At 55.7% G+C, this 19017-nt stretch overlaps 1 protein-coding gene across 1 annotated transcript; it reads right to left on the bottom strand.

The window, feature by feature from the left end:
• Positions 1-10370: 10370 nt before the first annotated feature.
• On the bottom strand, positions 10371-17805 carry LRFN3 (leucine rich repeat and fibronectin type III domain containing 3). Its single transcript, XM_057533311.1, has 3 exons — positions 16880-17805; positions 13882-15318; positions 10371-11485 (listed from the first exon to the last, which is right to left on the bottom strand). Exons 2-3 carry the CDS (start codon positions 15300-15302, stop codon positions 11020-11022), a joined length of 1887 nt encoding a protein of 628 aa, XP_057389294.1. The 5' UTR covers positions 15303-15318; positions 16880-17805; the 3' UTR covers positions 10371-11019.
• Between the last annotated feature and the right edge of the window lie 1212 nt (positions 17806-19017).

The raw sequence follows: 19017 nt of genomic DNA, 5'->3' as shown, positions 1-19017 counted from the left end.
GTGACATGTGGTCCTACTGGAGCATGCATAGTCCTTATAGGAGACTGGGAACTGGAATAGCATCATTAGGGAAGACGCTAGGAGGGAATGAGATTCCATGGGAGGGTCCACAGCCTCCTCAGTCAGAATATCTGGAGATGAGATGAGGAGAGGATGCCACAGAATTGAATCCTGGCATTTAATCTTATCCCTGACCTGCCTCCACACCCTTGGCATCCAGGGTCCCTGGCATTAAAGACTCAGCATTCAGAAGCTAATAGGGTTCCCAGTCTAAAATGAATTGGGGCCCATATCAGCGGAAAGAGAAGGCTGGGGCTGAGGGACAATATAGAAATGATCAGCACAGCCTGGGTGTAGAATAGGACTTTGATGAGTTGGCGAGCACAGGCTTTATCTAAAAACAGCCATATCAATTATTTAAAAATATCTGTGCCAGTAAGTCCAAACACATCTGTAGGTTGATTTTGGTCAGTGAGGACTTGCAACTTGCCCTGTTAAGCAGCCTTAAGAAGTGTGTGTGTGTGTGTGTGTGTGTGTGTGTGTGTACATATCCTGTGGGAATTAGAGACATATATCCCCCCCTAATTCCCAGGGAGGGGAGTTATTTTTTCATAGCTGTTAGTTCATGAAGTTAGCCATCTACACAGTGAACTTTAAAGAAATAACCTTGTTTGTTCTGTAAGGCTTTGCACATTTTCCATCAAGATGGGATATAGAGTTTTGGTGTGGATTAGAATATGAGCTTGCATGTCAGCTCCCCAGGGTAAGGGTGTTGTCTATGTTGTTCATTGTTGCATCTCCAGTGCTTAGGACAGGCCTGGCCTGAGGTAAATATTTTTTAAAATATTGAAAAATAATAACAGCAAATATTTACTGCATGCCAGGCACTGTTCTATTAACTCATTTTTAAAAATGCCATAAAATCTTATGATGTTGTTGGTATTATTACCACACTTCACAGAGGAGAAAATAGAGGGTCAGAGGGTGAAGTGATGGGCCCAGGATCACATGACTTTAAACAGGATTTTAATCCAGGTCTCTTGGCTCCAGAGCCTGGCTCTGAGCCGTTATGAATAAAAGAATTGAAGTCCATGTCTTTGTTTCTAAGAAACCCCAGCCTTTGAGTATCCCTCACTTTTCTCTCGTCTTCCTGTTCTCCTGCTGTTTTTCAGGACAGAAAGAGATTGGATGGGAGCTCCTTATTCCAGGGTTACGGCAAAATCCCGATTCCCATAGCATAATTCAGGACTATGGTCAGCATCCGGTTACACTGAGTCTGCGTGGAGGGCCGCGTTCTTGGTGGAGAGGCACATCTTCCCTAGCATCCTGGGCGAATTTTGGGATCACAGCTGCCACCTGCTCCGTGTGCAGATTTGGGTGGCGATTTCTTGACTTCAACCTTCAACCGCTTCCTGTATAAAATGGGAGTAATAAAAAGATCTGCCTCCACGGTGGCTATGAGATTTACATTACATAATGTACATATATATAAAAGCACCCAGCTCATAAGTCTTGACTATTTATAAGTCTTTGTGAGGCAGTACAAAAAGCAAAACAAAACAAAAAGGTGGTTAAAACCTTGTGCTCTGGAAGCAAGTGGACTGGGGTTCAAATCCTGGCTCTGCCACTTTCTAGCTGTATGAATTTGGCAAAAGATTTGAATTCCAGCCTTTCCCCCTCCCTTCTCCAGGAAAAAAAAGGAATTATTACAATATTATTATAGAGCCTACCTTAAAAGCTAGCAGGAAGGTTAAACACTCAACATTAGCTATTAGTATTTTATCCCATCTCCCACCCCATTGTTCACATTTTATACTGTAATAAAGAAAAAGAGCGTGTGACCTTCAGCAGTAACTTCCTGTTTGAGCCCAGTGCCTGGAATATAATGTGGTGCACATTTAACAAATTGTAACTATTATTATTGTTATTCATTCCATAAATGTTTAGTGAGTGTTGGGCACTTTCATAGGTGCCAGCAATACAACAGTGCAAAGCATTTTTGTAAAGATCTGACGTCATGGAGCTATTTGGGGTGATGGAAACGTTCTATAGCTTGATCTAGGTGATGGTTACATGGGTGTGTACATACATGCGAAAATTCACCAGGCTGGATACTTTAAAGCTGTGCAATTAACTGTGTATCTTAAAACTATATTACCCTCAAGGAACTAATACGTAGCAAAGAAAGAGAATAAGTAAGTATATACGAGGTTATACGTGCTATGAAAAAAAGCAGGGAAGGGCTAGAGATTGTCGAGGTTGGGGAATTGAGATTTTAAATTGGGCAGTCAGGTTGGCCTCAGTAAGAAGGTGACGTTTAAGCAAAGACTTGAAGGAGGTGAGGGAGCGACCCATAAGGATATCATGGGGACAGCCAGTGCAAAGGCCCTCAAGCAAGGTGGCCAGTGTGGCTGAATAGAGTGAGGGAAGGACAAGAGAGGAGATGAGATCAGGAAGGTAATGGGAGCAGATCCTGTAGGGCCTTATAAAGCACTTTGTTTTTGCTGGGAGTGAGGCGGAATGATTGCATGGGAGGCACGTAACTTGCATTTAGAAACTGTCTCTCTGGCTGCTAGGTGAGCAATCGAATGCATTGTTATGATTTTCTTCGACCCTTATCCCCAGAAATCCCATCACGTGCCCACCTCCGGACTCTCTTGGGCCCCAGGGCTGCTCACCCACCGCCGGCTACCGGACGGCCTGGATCCGGAAGCCCCCGCCATGGGCGGTGCTTAAGCTGAACACTCAGAAGGACGCCTCGCGCGTCTCCAGGCTGTGCACGCCACTGTGCCCGCGACCCGGTTCTTAGGCCAACTCGGTTCAGGCGAAGCCCTGAGCCGGGGCTTGGCTGTGGCCAGAATGCCGCCCGTGATGCGGCTCAGGACCGGCGGGGATGAAGCTCCAGTGCAGGCTGGGCAGCGGCCGCCGGTTGGGAAAGCCTGGCAGCTCCATGAGCGCTAAGCTTAGACTGAACGCGCCCATTGGGAGCCCGAGAGAAAAGAAAGGATCGTAGGCGACGCCGCCGAGGGCCGCGGCCCCGGCCAGAAAAAGCACCTGCAGACGGGCCGAGGAGCGCAGCACAAGCGGGCGCACCACGTCCACGTCGAAGTGCAGTGAGGAGCCAGGGCGCAGAGCCTGCGCTCCTTCGGCGCCGCCTCCTCCGCAAACATCGGCCGCCGGGGCTGCCAGCCGCCAAGTGCTCGAGGTCTCGGGGCCCGGGATACGCCAGCGCGAACGGAGGCACGGCGCAGACGGGGCCCCAGAGACCCTGGGACAGCAGTTTGGACACGTGGCCACAGGCCTTGTCTCCCGCTTGCAGGCGACTGTGACCAGTCAGCAGCGCGACGGGATGAGTGCCCACCACGCAGGTGCCCGACAGGTCTTCTGAGCTCTGCACCTGCAGTGCCTGGAAAGGCTCAGGGTGTACGAGGAGGGGCCGGCGGGCAGCGTGCTCGACGCCGTCCAGCAGGACCCGCACGGGAGGCGTGAGGCTCAGGCACGTGGGCCGAGCGCCTGCCACCACTGGCAAACTCCTTGTGCGGGTCGTGGGCCTGCAGCGACGGCGTCACCACCACGTAACGAGTACCCAGCAGGTGGCGCGGAAGAGCCAGTGCCGTGTCCAGGGAGGCGCGCCTACTCGCGGTCACCACTGTCACTCCCATCGGCCGCGACGCCTCTAGGCGCACCTCGCTGCCCGCCGCCCGCCGCGAACCCACGCAGTGGTGCATCGGGTGCGCCCTCACTAGCACCAGGGGCCCTTTGGGCGGTGGCGACACCTACAGCCGGAAGTTGGGCTTCTCAGCGCCGGTACTCCAAGAAAGCCATGATGAAGTCACGTCCCTGGAAACCTACAAACGCAGCCCCCGGGCCTGAGGGAACCGGGAGGGGATGGGAAGGCGTCAGCATAATCCGGTGGATTTTGAGGCCAAACACATTATATTCTAATGCTGACTCTACCACTCCCTGGCCATGTGAACTGTGGGTAAGGTATTTAACCTCTTTGGGCCACACTTGCCTCATCTGTAAGAGGTAGTGTTTAGCCCACACTTCACAGAGCTATGGGAAGATTAGACGAGATAATATAAGTACCTAAAGGCCACGGAACAATGGTATATAAACATTAACTTAAAATAAAGTTGCCTCCATTGGGCCGTCGTCCCAGAAAGGCCTGACTGTTCCCCTTCCCACAAGCAGTTTGGCCAATTCCTTGTCACAGAGTCTGCCCAAAGAGTCCTTTGTCCCAGCTGGCCAGGGCCCTGTTCCAAGAAGCTCCACTGTGGCCAATCCCCTGTTGCAGAACTTGCCAGGCAGCCCCCCAACCCCAGACGGCACAACCAGTCCTCTGCTGTAGATCCAGACCAGCTCACCAGCCTTCTGCATCTCCCATGGGTCACTCACCCCATAGGAAGCTCAGGGCACCGAGGCACAGCGGGGCAGGTGCTCACACACGGGGCAGCCGGGGCTGGAGAGGGAGTGGACAGATCCAGGCTAGTCAGTGCAGTCTCTCCTGCCACTCTGCCCTCCAGCCCTCCTACTGCAGGAGTGGACGGGGACACAAGAGGAATCCCAGAGAAGGGCTTGAACCTCCAAGCCCCAGGAAAAAGGCAAGATTGGGGATCTCACCTACTAGGAGCTAGACTGAGGCCAGGCACATTGTGGGGGCATTTATAGTCCCAGATGCCTGGGCCTGGCCCTCAGCACTCTCCCAGGGTCGGCACACTGATGTCCCCATTAACACTGGCTCCAGCCTGACCTGGTGCCATGGATCATAATGAGGCCTAATTATGTGGGCGGGGTCAGGGAGAAGGGGCAGACGGACAGAGAGCGGAGGGAGAGGGACAGAGGGGGAAGAGGGGAGAGACAGAGATGGGGAGGGGAGAGGCAGGGATGAGCAGAGACACTGGAAGAGGGAGAGGACAAAATACAAGAAATTACAGGGAGATGGAGAGACGGGTGTGGGGAGAGAGACAGGCAGAGTCAGGAATGTAGCGAGAGCTGAGAGTGGTGGAGAGATGTAAAGACCAAGAGAGACAAGAAAGATATTTCTTCAGAGGAGGGCCTTCGAGTGTGGAGGCAGTGGTTGTGTTTGGGGGAGGTGACGGCTCCAAGTCTGAGACAGAGAATTACAAATCAGGGGATGGACGGGAGCAAGGCAAGAATACCATGGTTCCTCAGAAGAGAGGAGCAGGGCTCCTGAGCCTGCTGAGGAGGGAGAGGCTTCAGGCTTGAACTTTTGGGATCCTGGGAAGGAGGGCGCCAGGGTGCCAGGAGCCTTTGGGATTCTGCAGAAGGAGGGAGATAGAAACTGGTTTTCTGTGTGTGAGGGAGGAGGACTGGGGACCTGAAGGTGGGGGCTGGGGCCTGGACCCCTAGGGCTGGAGCCAGGCGGGAGAGGACACCATGTGCCCAATGTGGAGGTCTGGAGGATCGGGGGGTGGAGCTCCCCAAGGGATGACAATGGCTTCCAGTCACTCCCGTCGTCCCAGAAAGTCCTGAGCCGGAGAAGAGTGGAGCCGCACGGTCCATGGAGGATCCGGGAGGAATGGCAAGGCTGGGGCTCTAGACAGGGAAAGGCAAGGGACCTTGGATACAGTTTCCAACCCCTCCCTCCCTCAGGTCCCAGGAGCCTGCACCCCTAGTCCCTTTCCCCCCAGAACCCTTGCCTTTGGTGGGAGGAGTAGGGGGAGAATTCAAGAAGGAACCGACTTTCTTTCAGTAGCTTCATTTCACACCTGCTTAAGATCCTTCCCAGGCTCTACATCACAAGCAGAGGAGGTGAGGGAGGGCATCGGGATCAAGGTGAGGGAAGGTGTGGGAGTATAAAGGGGTGGGCCTTTCAGGGAGCAGCGATTCCCTTCCAGCCTGAGGTGGAGAGCATATGTTCTAGACTTTTATTTTTCTTTTTTTCTGGTCGCGCCACGCGGCATGCGGGATCTTAGTTTCCAGACCAGGGATGAGTGGAGAAGCAGGAAGGCGGTGAGTTCCCAGCCCTGGGGACCACAGCATTCAGGGCTGTGGATGAAGAGGAAGTTCCCAAAGAATTGATGTTTTATCCAGAGTGAAGTGTACCCCAGGGGTTCCACAGAGGTGAAGCCACAATATACCGAGAATAAAGTCCTTTGAAGTCTCACATTTTATACTCTAAATTCTCATCAATTTTGCATTCACCTCCATCAGTCTATCCATGTGAGTTCTCATATAAAAAGAAGATTTTCAAGTACTTACCAGTGACACCCTTTAACCTACCCTTGTGTACTCCCCTCCCACACTCAACAGTGAAAATCTTCAAGTGAAAATGAAGCTCTGGGTTCAGCCTGTGGCTGTGGAATCTCCCCAGCCCGTCTCCTGGTACACTGGGGTGTCTGTCACCCAAGCATTCAAGGCTCTTCAAAAGCCTAACCAGTGGCCAGACACTCCCAACCCCTCCTAAGGCAAATGAGCCTCCCACCTTGACCTTGTTCTGTGCCATGTACCCCTCCCCACCCTTCCCACCATAGATCTAAGGTCCAAACCCAATCCTGCCCCTCCCGTGGCTCCAGTGCCCCTGGTGTGGAGTCACAGTTCGTAAGCCTGGCAGCAGGCGTCCGCCCACTTCTTAAGCTCACCTGTCACCGTCCCCCCTTCTCGCACTCTGTGCTCCAGCTACACGGAACTTTGGCCAGCTCTCCAAGTGCACAATCCTCTCTCTTCCCTTCCCTTCCTTGCATACAATGTTCTCTCTCCTTGGAAGACCCTCTCTTCTCCCGGCTCTCTTTGTATATCCTTCAAGTGTGCAGGGCCCAGTGCAAAGTGAAAATGTGGAGTCCCTTGTTCAAAAATCATTAAGAATTTCATGGTGGTGACAGCAGGGCATCAGCCAAGCACAGCGTCCTTTTAAACAGAGGGTGCTGCGCGACTACACAGGGCACGCTGCCATGAAGCCGGCCCTGCCTTCAGGAAATCTTGGATTCTCCCCACCTCCCATTCCAGGCTCAGTTAGGAGCCCCTTTCTAGGCTCCCAGAGTCCCTTGGGCTTAAACAGGCCCTAATCATTTTTGCCTGTGCTTCCCCCATCCCAGCCCTGACCACTCTGAGCTGCCATTGTTTGGTGAGTGTTTACTTCCTCCACCAGACTTGAACTCTATGAGGGCAGGATCTGGGGCTGTGTTGGTCACCACTGTGTTCCCAGCATCACTCTGCACAGGTCAGGGCAACATTGAGCTTTGATACTTAACCTTGTTTTTGTGAGGCATGGTCAGGGAGGAACCAAAGGCAGGAGCCATGCCCAAGTTCAACCTAGAAAAGAAACATCCCCTTTCTGAGAACCCTTTGTCTGATTCTCCCACATATGTGCCCAGGTAAAGAGTTGTGAAGGCTTGGCATTAGCTGAGGCCTCTCAAGGGATCACAGGTATGTCCAGACCCTCAGGGCCTGTGGGGGATTAGCCACACCCAGACACATGGGTTGGATCTGGCAGGACCCAGACAGGGGAGAGTCCTGGTATCAGGACTACAGTATCTTCAAGAAAATGCTCCAATATCCTGGAGCTTTGGCCCCGGGAAAGCTGGTCTCAAAAATGTGCAGGGCATCCTCAAAGCCAGATGGAGGATGGACAGTGGAAAGGGTAGCACTCTCTGAGCCCAGGAAACTGGTGGACTCAGCCAGGCAATGTTGCACAAGCTACATTTTAACTTTAAATTCCAGACACGTGACCATTTGTCCACAGTTGTATTGTTTCTGCCTGGGGGTGGGGATGGTCCAGGCATCCTGTGCGGGAGGCAGAAGGGGACCACGTTAGAGGGATCAGCCTGCCCCCATGGGCCTCCTCCCACCTCTGACTTCTGAAATGTGTAATAAGCTACCACTGGGTGTATGTCCGCCTTCTGGGCCTGCATTTCCTGTGTCCACATTCCCCCCCGACCAGCCATGGCCTCAGTCCTAGCACTTGAACCTAGAAAAGGTCCTTAATTCCTGCACTATAGGGAAGTCAGCTCCCTCTTCTAAGGAATGGGTCCTTGGGTATCAGAGACCTAGGCTCTACAACTCTTCTTCCCAGTCTCTGCAATCTTGCCTGAGAACCGGGTAGTTGGACAGTGGTCCACACTGTCCCCTTCTGTGTAGGGGATGGAGGCCTCTGGTGAGGTAGTTTCAAATCTCTGAATCCATCCACTTCAGGTCCCAAACTTGTCCGGCCACTTTTCGGCCTGGACCGTCACAGTAGCCTCCGCCCTGGTCTCTGTGCTTCACCTTTGTCCTGAACATGCAAACAGAACTGCCAGCTTCCTTGAGATCAGGGAGCATTACTCTCCTCACCGCCCAAAACTCTCCAATGTCTTCTCGTGCCACTGAGAATAAAGCCCAGGCTCCTCCAAGCCACCTACAGGGTCCTGCATCATCTGCCCCCTTCTTGCTCTCCAGCCTCAACATGGCATCATTCCCTTTTTCCTCACCCCACTCCAGCCCCCTGGCCTCCTGCAGTGCTGTTCCACTTGTATGGAATGTCCTTTCCACCCACTGTGTAGTTAACTCCAACCTGAGCATCTCAGCAGAGGCGTTACTTCCTCCAGGAAGCCTCCTTCAACCTTTCTTCCTGGGTCAAGTCCCCTGGTTATAGGGTCTCACAGTTCCAAGGCTCTCTCCTGCATGACCTGTCTTGTCACCATACGTGCTTTACACCTGCTAATTTGACCCTTGTTTCCCCCACCAAATGGTGAGATATGGGAGGGCAGGACAGGCCTGTATTTGTTCAGTATTGAATCCCCAGCACGTTGCACACAGTGGGCACGCAATAAATTGTTCAAATTTTAAAAGGAGGGTTGAGGGGTGGCGCACTCTGGCTCCCCCTCATGGCAGCAACTGGTATTTTGTAGCGGGCGCTAGGTATCCATCCCATCGTCCCACTCCCTGGGCCCTTTTACCCAAGACACCTCGCTCTCCCTGATGGCTTCACCTGACCTCAGCCACCGAGGGTAACAAACAACAAGAAGAAGGAGGACTCGGGATGCTGCTGGAGGACTCAGGAGTCAGATCAGGTCCCTGGGACTTAGGTTGTTCCCTTGGCCGACGTAGGATCATTTCCAAGGCCTACACCCATCTAGAAAGCTTCGCCAGCATCTAGGATGTTATCCCACGAGGACAAGTCAAGTGAGCCAGATCATGAGAATGGCCCATCCAGTCTTGGGCTCTCTTCACCATGCCCCTCACACATCACTTCAGAGGAGAATGACAGGACCCGAGTTCCCTCCACATCTCTGCCTCTGGACCGCTAGAGGTGGCCTGAAGTCAGGGAGCGCTATCCTCTTACTGCCGATCCCATTCCTGGATCTCCAGTGAGGCTCAACATTTCCAAGGCCCAGGGTTTAGTCTTGCAAACCTCCAGGCCTGGTGTCTGAGTGGGGGAGCCTAGAGCAGACCTAGACTGAGTGACGACCAGCCCTGGAGAGACGTGGGGCAGAAAGGCCCAGATCAACCTGAACCAGGCTCTAGACCCTGAGAATCACAGGGTCTACACTCCCTGTCTACACTTTCTTCCCTCCTACTCTCAGATCAGCTGGATTTGGCAACTGCCCAGCTGATCCCCTAACACTGCTCACTGAGGTCACCGCAGCCTTGATATCATTAAACACAAGAGTCACCTGGGTCTGACTTGCCTGGTTTGCTTCACTCCATCCCTTCACCTACTGCTCCTATTTAGTCTTTTTTAGTCTAGGTTTTTATTTGCCTGTCCCTTAAATACGGAGAATTTGGTGCTCAGTTCCCCATCACAGCTGACAGAGCCCTCATTTCTGTCCCCAGTTCCAGTCTTAGACCAAGGGTCCTAAGGCCTCCTGGCTGCCACGCCTTGGTGGCACGCCCATCCTCTGGGCCCCCCATATCCACCAAGTCCCAGAGGCACTGGTGGTACAGTGGTGAGCACAGCTGCCTTCCATATCTACCAAGTCCCACACTGGCCTCAGCACCTTCCCCAAACCTGCCCCTCCTCCCCGGTCCTGTATCAGGGCAGCTCCACTGTCCCTCCCCTGGCCAGAGCCCTGGGCCTTACCCTGGACACTTCTCTCCCCCACAGCCCTTCAGCTCCATAACCCATCCACTCAGCTTCTTGAATGTCTCTCTCACCCACCCCCTAGTGCCCTCCCCCAGGCCGGCCCTGGTCCAGCCTTGTCCTCACCCACCCAGGTCCCTGCCCTGGTTTCCCCCAGGCTCCCAGCCTCAGTCTTCTCCTCTGGTCCACCCTCCTCATAACGGCTAGAAGGATCTTCCTAAAGCCCAAACCTGACCCCCTCCCTCCCTTGCATAGACTCCTCCGTGGCTCCCCAGTACTATCAGGCCAGAGTCTGAGCTCCTCTGAGCCTGGAGGTCCTGAACCCTGCCCACCCTTCCTGCCTCACTTCTACCACGGCACCCCCAGTGCCTGGCACTTCCTAAGCCCTTGCTTGTGCTGTCCCTCTGCCTGGAACACCTTTCCCACTGCTCTTTGCCCATTTATCTCCTTCAGACGTCATTCTCAGATCACGTCTCCTTCATGAAGCCCTCCCTGACCACACCCTGGGCTGAGACAGGCCCCTTTTCTGGGCTCCTACAGTCCCCTAGGCGTCCCTCCCCACCACGACTCTGCTTGCTCTGAGCTATCACCGTCTGAGGGGCAGGGCTGGGGGCTGCCTGAGTCACTGCAGCACCACCCAGCACAGGGCAGGCCCAGAGAGGACACTCAAGGAATGTCTGTTGGTTACAGGGATGACCATCCTCAGCCTCATCCAGGGACTTCAGACAGAACTGGGGGGTGGTTCTCTCCCCAGAGGGGGCATCCCAGCTCCAGACCCCTAAACGATCCCCCAACCCCAACAGACAGAGACAAGGGCAAGGGCCCAGGCCCAAGCTTAGAAAAATAGGACTTTCTTGTTGTGCCCCGGTGCCCGCGACACCCTCCCCATCAGAGTTTTAAAAACCGTGAGCAATTTGGTGAGTCTGAGGCCAGGTCCCACGGGGTGTCTGGGTCCTGCTACCCCTGGGGCCAGAAGAGCCATAGAGGTGGGTGTGAAGCTAGGGTCCCGTGGGTTCGTGGCTGGGCCCCCAGGGCTCACAGTCCAGCTGGACCACGGTGTGGGCCCTGAGTGTGGCCGGCTCAGGAGCCGGCGGGGCCAGCGTGGGGCCCAGGGCGCCATTGGTCTGGGAGCAAACGCTGCTGACAGGCGCAGGTGCCTTGGCCTTGCCCGGGGGTTGGCCACCGTGCACCTTGTAGCGCATGAGCAGCACGAAGATGAAGACCAGTACCGAGGCCACGATAACACCACCCAGTGCGATGATCATAGTGCCGCCCAGGAAGGGTGCGTGTGGGGCCCCGCAGGGCCGCAGCGCTGGCTCAGTGGAGAAGCGGTGGCAGCCCACGGGCCGTGTGGCTGTCAGCCCCGTGGCGCCGTCCTCGTACACGGCTAGCACACACAGATCGTAGGTGCGGCCTGATGCCAGGTCCGTCAACAGGAAGGAGCTGCTGTCGGCTGGGATCATCCTGGAGGGACAGACAAGTGGGAGTCAGGTCTCCGGCTGCCCAGCACCCACCCTGCACTCTGCCCCACCCCTCCGGGCTGGAGGATTTCCCCCCAGGCCGCTGTCTCATTTCACCCTAGCCCCTGAGATCCCTGTAACCATTACTGGAATTCCCTTTGATCTGATACCCATCAGCTGCCCGATATCCCTCCGTTCTGTTAGCCTGTTTCACCCGAGCCCACCCTCTCATTTTCCTGCTGCTCGAATACCCACGTGATCTCCCTGTGGCCTTAATGCCCAAATTCCCTCTAGTGCCGCTGCCCGCTTCCCCTCTGCGCTGCTGCCCAGCTTCCCGCTAGCCCCACTGCCCCCCATGTGGGGTTTCATTTTATACCCCACTGCCTGGTTCCCATCCTGCACTGCCCCCCAATTTCCCACCAGCCTGCAGCCCAAGTTCCCTCTAGCTCTGCTGCCCAGCTTTGCTCCACTCTCCTGCCTGACTTCACGCTGGTCCCCCCACTCTACTCTCCCCTAGCTCACGGCCTGAGTCCCTCCAGTTTACTACCCCATTTCCCGCCAGCCCACCACCAAGTTCCCTCCAGCCCTGCTGCTAGACATCTCTCCAACTCAGCACCCAGTTTTGTTCTAATGCTGTCTGGTATCCCTCTAACCTGATGCCCATTTCCTTCTAGCCACATCCCCCCACGCCCATCCAATTTCCCTCTAATCCCACCTCCCAGTCTCCCTCTAGACCTCCACCTGATTTCCCTCTGCTCCTCTGACTTTCCTCCAGCAGGTGCCTGGTTTCCCTCTTCCAGCTGCCTGACTTTCCCCTAGTGTTAAACCTAGAATTCTCTCTAGTCTAACCGCCTGATTCCCCCATAGTGCTGATGCCCGATTTCCTTCTAACCTGCCAATGAATGTCCCCCGAGCCCCGCTGCCGCTGCTGTGTTATTATTACCATATCCACAGACTGCTTTCCAGTGAGCCCTGTCATCTGGCTCCATTTTCATTAAACTGATGTACCTCAGTCATCACTGCTGAGTTCTTCTTCTCCCTGTTGCCTTCTTTCTTTCCAGTTCTGTTCCCTGATTCTCTTTTATCTCTCTGGCCTGGTCTCTATTTATCCTTATCTTTCCCATTTCCTTCTATCCTTAGTGCCCAGTTCCACTATATTTCCTTCTGTAGCACGGCACCCTCTTGGAGATTTAACTTGTTTTATCATCTCTGTTTTATTCTTAAACTGCTTTAATGAGGGAACTCCGTGATTATCTCTAGGAGGGTGATGATCTAGGAGAGCATTTGTCCCGTCCCCTGCCAGGCAAGGGAGATAGGACTTGTGTGATTTTCAGGTGTGGGCCCTCCATGGGATCTACGGAGTACCGCTGTCTGCGAAAGGGAGTGGAAAAAGCTCGTTGGATTTCCAGGACTGAAAAGGAAATCAAGTGACTGTCTTTTGAGGTTTGGGCTTCTGGGGAGGCACAGGGAACCCAGGTACTGGGTTTACAAGGTGAAGACCCCAGGCCTTGGGAGGCCCAGTCCTCTGCAGCCAGGTGTCAGGGACTGTACCCTGGGCCCGGCCTGGCAGTGAGAACCGGGAGCCATCCACAGGCATCCGTGCAAGGCTGGACTTGGGTAAGAAGTGTCAGCACACCTGGATGAGAGCCACCACTAGTGACCACATGGCCACAGCAGATGTTCCAAGTGCTCTCCGGCTTGGGGGCAGAAGTTCTGTAACCCGCCTCTTGGAGTGTGTAAACCCCAAGTTTTGTGTTTGCAACAAGAGAAGGGAGAAGGGAGTCCCCAGCAGTGGCCGACTGAACATTCCTGTTCACCCAGAGGTGGAGCTTGAACTAGGTTTAATTTGATTTAGAAAACCAAAAGTTGAGATGTCACCACGTTGGAACTCCAAACACACGGAGCAGGTCACACCGCACAAACCCAAAGCCTAATCTCTATGTAACCTCCTGCCCCATTTTCCTTTTAACCTCTGGTCTGAGTTCCTTTGCAGCCAGGCTACCTCACTGCATTTTTCCCATGATCCGTGTACTCTCCCGCTTGATCTCTTTTTCTTCCTGCAGACTGGCTTGAGTCTAGACCTGTCATCTGGAAATACCTGGTTTCTCCTTACTACTTAAGTTGGTTTGTATCCCCTCAACGTTGCCCCTCACCCCCAGTTATCTTTTTACTCTTCTGGCCTGATTACTATTTATTCTTGCTGCCTTCTTTCTTTTTACCACTGCTGCCGGATTTCTTTTACCCTCTCTGCCTGATTTCTTTTACCTCTGCTGTCTGATTGCCTTTGTGACCTTGCAGCCTCATTTCCAGTGCTGCAGCCTGGGGTATCAGTAGGTGTTCCTCCAACCCTCCCTCCACCTCGCTCCCGCACCCAAACTGCCCGCCGCCTGGACCCTGCACCTGTAGACGAGGATGTCGTCGGCTGAGCTGTTGTACTGGATTTGGTACATGCGGATGCCTGGGATGGGCCGCTGATCTGGCCACTGGACTAGAGCAGCTGTGGCCCCTTGCTCAGTCACCTGGACGCCACGGTCGGTAGGGGGCCCAGCGTCAGCCGCCTTGGCGGAGGCAGAGACCGAGGCGGCAGAGGGCGGGGTGAGGGCATCAGGATCCCCGTCCCGCGGGGGGTCACAGCTTGTGCTGTTGGCTAGCTGGGGGGGCGGCGGGGGGCCCACGGTCAGCTCCACAGCAGCCGTGGCCTCGCCAGCTGCATTGGCCGCGATGCAGGTAAAGATGCCGCCATCGCCCGGCTCGGTGACCAGCAGCTCCAGCGTCCCGTTAGGGAAGGCGCGAGCTCGGCTCGAGTTGCCCAGCAGCCGGCCCTGGGGTGACACCCAGCGCACGCGGGGCTCGGGGTCACCCACTGCCCGGCAGCGCAGGGCGGCTGGCCGACCGGCAGGCACGGCCAGGGGCGGCGAACGGTGTGTCACCACGGGGGGCTCGCACACAAACTCCTCCTCCCCCACAGCCCAGAAGTAGCGGCCGCCCAGGGCCGGCGGGGAGGCGCAGGCCTCGAGGTCGTCCTCCCGCGCCAGCCGCCGGAGCCACACCAGCTCGCAGTTGCAGTGCAGGGGGTTCCCGCCGAAGGCCAGCACCAGGGCGGACGCGGGGGAGCCGCGGGGCCTGGCCAGCAGCGGCAGGCGGGAGAAGAGCGGGTCGGGTGGGATGGTGGTTAGGCGGTTGGAGGTCATGTCCAGCCTCGCCAGCTTGTGCAGGCGGGAAAAGGCGCCGGCGGGCACGGAAGCCAGTAGGTTGTGGTCGAGGCCCAGTGTGTTGACGTTGCCCAGGCGGCCCAGCGCCTCCCAGGGCAGCTGTTCGAGGTTGTTGTAGGAGAGGTCGAGGTCCTCGAGTGTCTCAGCGCAGTCGTCCAGGGCCCCAGCCGCCAGGGCTGCCAGCTGGTTGTTGCTCAGGATGAGGTGGCGTAAGTTGACCAGGCCGCGCAGCTGCCCCTCACCCAGCGAGGTCAGCCGGTTGCCGTCCAGGTGCAGAGCGCGCAGGGCGCGAAGGTCAGCGAAGGCGCCGGCGGCCACGTGGCGGATGGTGTTGCGTGACAAGCTCAGGTGCAGCAGGCCCGTCATGTTGGCCAGGTCACGGCGCCGCACGGTCGCGATGAAGTTGTCCGCCAGGCGCAGCTCGGCCGCCCGGCGGTCCAGCGAGGGCGGAACGAACAGAAGGCCTGCCCCCGGGCACAGCACGCTTAGGGGCAGGGACTGTGTCTGGCAGCGGCAGCGGCGGGGACACGGGCTGGGTGTGGCTGGCTGGGGTGGAGACGAGGCGGGGGCCAGCGGCAGCAGGCAGAGGAGCAGAGGGAGGACGGCCATCGCGGGCAGCGGCGGCCTGCAGGGAAGAAGGGGGGAGTTAGGGCGGGCTGAGGCCAGAAGAGAGGGGGGCCAAAGGGGGTTGGGGTGGTCTGAGACCAGAAGAGAAGGTCACAGAGCAGAAGACTTGGTCAAGGATGGTCAGAGAGAGGACTGGTCAGACAGATCAAAAGCCAGAGGAGACGGTCAAAGACTCAGAGAGATGTTTCACGGGGGAACCGAGGGAGCAGAAATGTGCAAAGATGGTCAGGGGGAAGGGAGGTGATTAGAAACGGTTAGAGACAGTCAGAGAACAGGATCAGTAGTCAGGGTGGGTAGAAGGTAAGCCAGAGAGCTTTAGACGTGGTCAAAGAGAGATACTCAGAGATGGCCAAAGAGAGAAGAGTTGGTCAGGGTGGTGGGAATGATTAGAAGTAGCCAGACGTGACCAGAGAAGAGAGGTGGTTAGAGATGGTCAAGAAGATCAGAAGTGGACAGAGAGGGGAAGTGGCCAGGGGTGGTCAGATCCAGGAGAGATGGTCAAAGATGGTCCAAAATGGTCAAAAGGCAGAGAGGCAGTCAGAGAGAGGAGGAGAGGACAGACATGTCAGAGACAGCTGGACATGGGACAGCTGGTTAGGATGATGGGTGTGGGGAGAGGTCATCAGAGAGAGGAAAGGCAACCAGAGATGTTAGAAATGATCAGAGAACACCAATGAGCAAGAGAGACAGAGAGAAGAGAGGCGGTCAACAAAGGCCAGGATGGCCACAGACTGGCAGCTGGAGTCAGGAGTGGGTGGAGGGCAAGAGAGATGGTGAAAGATGGTCCGAGAGAGGAAAGGCGGATAAAGGAAGTCAGAGAGGAGAGACGGATGGAAGCGGCTGGAGAGAAGCGTGGTAGAAAAAGATGTCAAAGATGGTCAGAGACAGTCACAGGTCAAGGCTTAGAGTCAGGGGTAGACACGGGTGCGAGAGCTGCTGAAAGATAAGAGAGTGGTACCTTGGACAGCGATGTCAAAGGTGGTCATTGAGTGAAACAGTAGACAGAGGTGGCTGGAGAAGCTGTGGACAGGGGGGTTAAAGATGATGATCAAAGACAGACGTGGCAGACAGAGACGGTCATTGAGAGGAGTGGTGGCCAGAGGTAGCCAGAGAGAAGAACAGTGGACAGGAGTGTCAAAGATGACCAGAGAGAGGAGAGGTGAATAGAGATGGTCAGTGAGAGGAGAGGCAGAGAAAGGAGACTGGAGAGCGGAATGGTGGACAGGAGAGGCAGCTGGAGATGATCAAATAAGACAGATGGTAGGAAGACGCTGGAGAGGCGGCGGGGGGCGGGGGGGAGGGGGTGGTGGTGAGTGGGTCACAGACCTGGAGATGCCATCAACTGGGGAAGAGGAGGTCAGAGAGGGGCAGCGCTGGCCAAATGTCCAGAGAGTGCTTGAAGCAGAGCAGGAGCTGGAGGCAGACCCTTGTGAGGGGATATCTGTTTCCTGGGGAAACTCCAAAGGTGCCCAGGGGGACCTGGTAATCCTTACCTCCACCCCCAGTCACAAAGTTCCTCCCAAGTCCCTCCCCACCATGGGGTCTCCCAGTAGCCTTACCTGAGCTGGAAGCCACCCCAGGGAGCAGAGTCCTCAAGCTCCAAGGGGGTCAGGGGTCAGGGCTCTGGAGGGGGTGCCTGGTCATTCCTTCCCTGTCCCCAAGGCCTCTGTAGAGGGACTGTCTGTTGTGTCTCAGCTCAGATTTGTGGCCACGGAGTCTCTAGACCTTGATACTTTGGGTCCTAGATCTCCAAATATTGGGCCTCTAAGGGTCCAATTTTAGAGACTCAGGCCCCAGTTTGGGTTGCTTGGAGTCATGGTCTCCCAGCTCCAGTCCTGGGATGCTAAACAGTCAAATGGAGAGTTTAAGATCTGAGTCCCAAGCCCAGTCTTGGGATCCAATACTGGGGTGCTGGGTTCAGATACTGGGGCTCTGAGTCAAGATTTGCCCCAAATTTCAGCATTCAGGTTTGCAGCAAGGACTTCAGGCCCAAACTCAGGTTTAGGCCCTTTGGAATGCCAGGGTTCAGATCTTGGAATCTGAGGCCTAAAGTCTCAGGGTTGGGGTCCCAAATAGTGGGTTCCAGGGTATAGAAATGAGAATCCAGTCCCAGATTTCAAGGTCCCAGGCACAGAACTCAGAGTTCAGCTCCAGATTTGGGGTTTTAGATGCCAAATCTTGAGGTTCAGGCTCCAAATCTTGGGGTCCATGTTCCAATTCTTGAGGTTCAGGCTCCAAATCTTGGGGTCCCAGGGACTGATGTTGAGATTTCAGCCCCAGATATTGATGTTCAGGCTGCAGGTCTTGGGGTCCCAGCCCCAAATCAGGCTCCCCGGCTTGGGTTTTACCAGATCTCTGGATCCAATCTCGGGGTGCAGGCCCCCGATTTCGGGGTGCGGGTCCTGAATCTGGGGTGGCGGCGTCCCGACTTGCTTCCCGGGCTGCGGCGGGGGCTGGCCCAGAGGGAGGGGGGCGGCTGCAGTGGGGGCGGGGGGCGGCCAGGCAGCCCCGGGGGCCGGGGTGGGGCGAGGCCTGGGAGCGGACAGACAGGGACACGCGGGGTGGGGGCACCGCAGCACAGGCGGGGGCAAAGGGGGGAGGGGCCGCGCTCACAGACCCCTCCCCCACCGGGGCCGGGGCGGGGGCCGGGCGGGGGCCGGGCAGGCGGGCCGGGTCCGGGCGCTCCCGCGGCCTCCTCGCCGGGAACCCAGGGCTGTGCGCGCGCCCGTGCTTAAAGGCGCAGGCCCCGCGCGCGCCCGCACTTAAAGGTGTAGGCAGGTCCCCTCGCGCAAAGGCGCGCCCCTGGCCTCACCTCTCATGGAGTCGTTCTGGCTTTGCTTCGGAGAGAGAATCCTTGGATAAAGAGAGAGTCAGAGAGACAGAGAGAGACACAGAGACTGAGACAGAGAGACACACAGAGATAGAGAAAGACAGAGATAAAAAGGCAGGCTTAGATTGAGGGACAGAGAGGAGTAGAATGAGAGAGAGGCAGATAGAGAGACAGAGAGATAGGAAGAGACACACATACTCAAGGAGAGATGGAAATACAGAGACAGTGACAGACCCAGAAAGAAAAAGAGAGACAAGAGACAGCACAAGTTAGAGATCGGGATGGAGAGAAAGTCAGAGAGACAGAGAAATGGGGGAGAGACAGAGACAGAGACAGACTGACCTGGGGCAACTCAGCTATGAGGATGGGTACGTGTATATGTGTGTGTCCAGTTCTCATTCACAGCCTTGAATGTGGTTCTCCATCCCAGAGCCCCTGGCCCCCACAGAAGCCTGTATCCTTCTGTCCCTCTGCCTCAGCACCACCTCTCTGGGATGTCCTTCCCTCAAGTGGAGTTTCCTTTCTTGAATCCTGCCCAGCAACAAGCCTGATCTTTCAGGCCAGAGGGGAGACTCTGCTCCTTCCCAAGACTCCTTGCCCTGGCTGCAAGGGGAAAACTTGGCTCCAAGACCCTGTGCCCTCTGGATCTAGAGCTAGACCTCAAGATACACTGGCCAGATATCCCATGGAGGAAGGAGAAGATAGGAATTGGGAGTGAGGCAGGGGGCTGGCTGGGTTGACCCAGAAAAGTATGTCCACTGCCTTCCCCTCTCCCCAACTCAGGTCCACTGCCCCACAGAATATCCTACTAGAATTGTACTAACACATGACTCACCAGGAGTGGTGTCTTCCTGTGCTGATGCTTGT

This window comes from Balaenoptera acutorostrata, chromosome 19, assembly GCF_949987535.1.
Source record: "Balaenoptera acutorostrata chromosome 19, mBalAcu1.1, whole genome shotgun sequence".
NCBI classification, from domain to species: domain Eukaryota; kingdom Metazoa; phylum Chordata; class Mammalia; order Artiodactyla; family Balaenopteridae; genus Balaenoptera; species Balaenoptera acutorostrata.
Note: the sequence above shows the minus strand (reverse complement) of the source record. Positions and strands in the feature narration are given on the sequence as shown.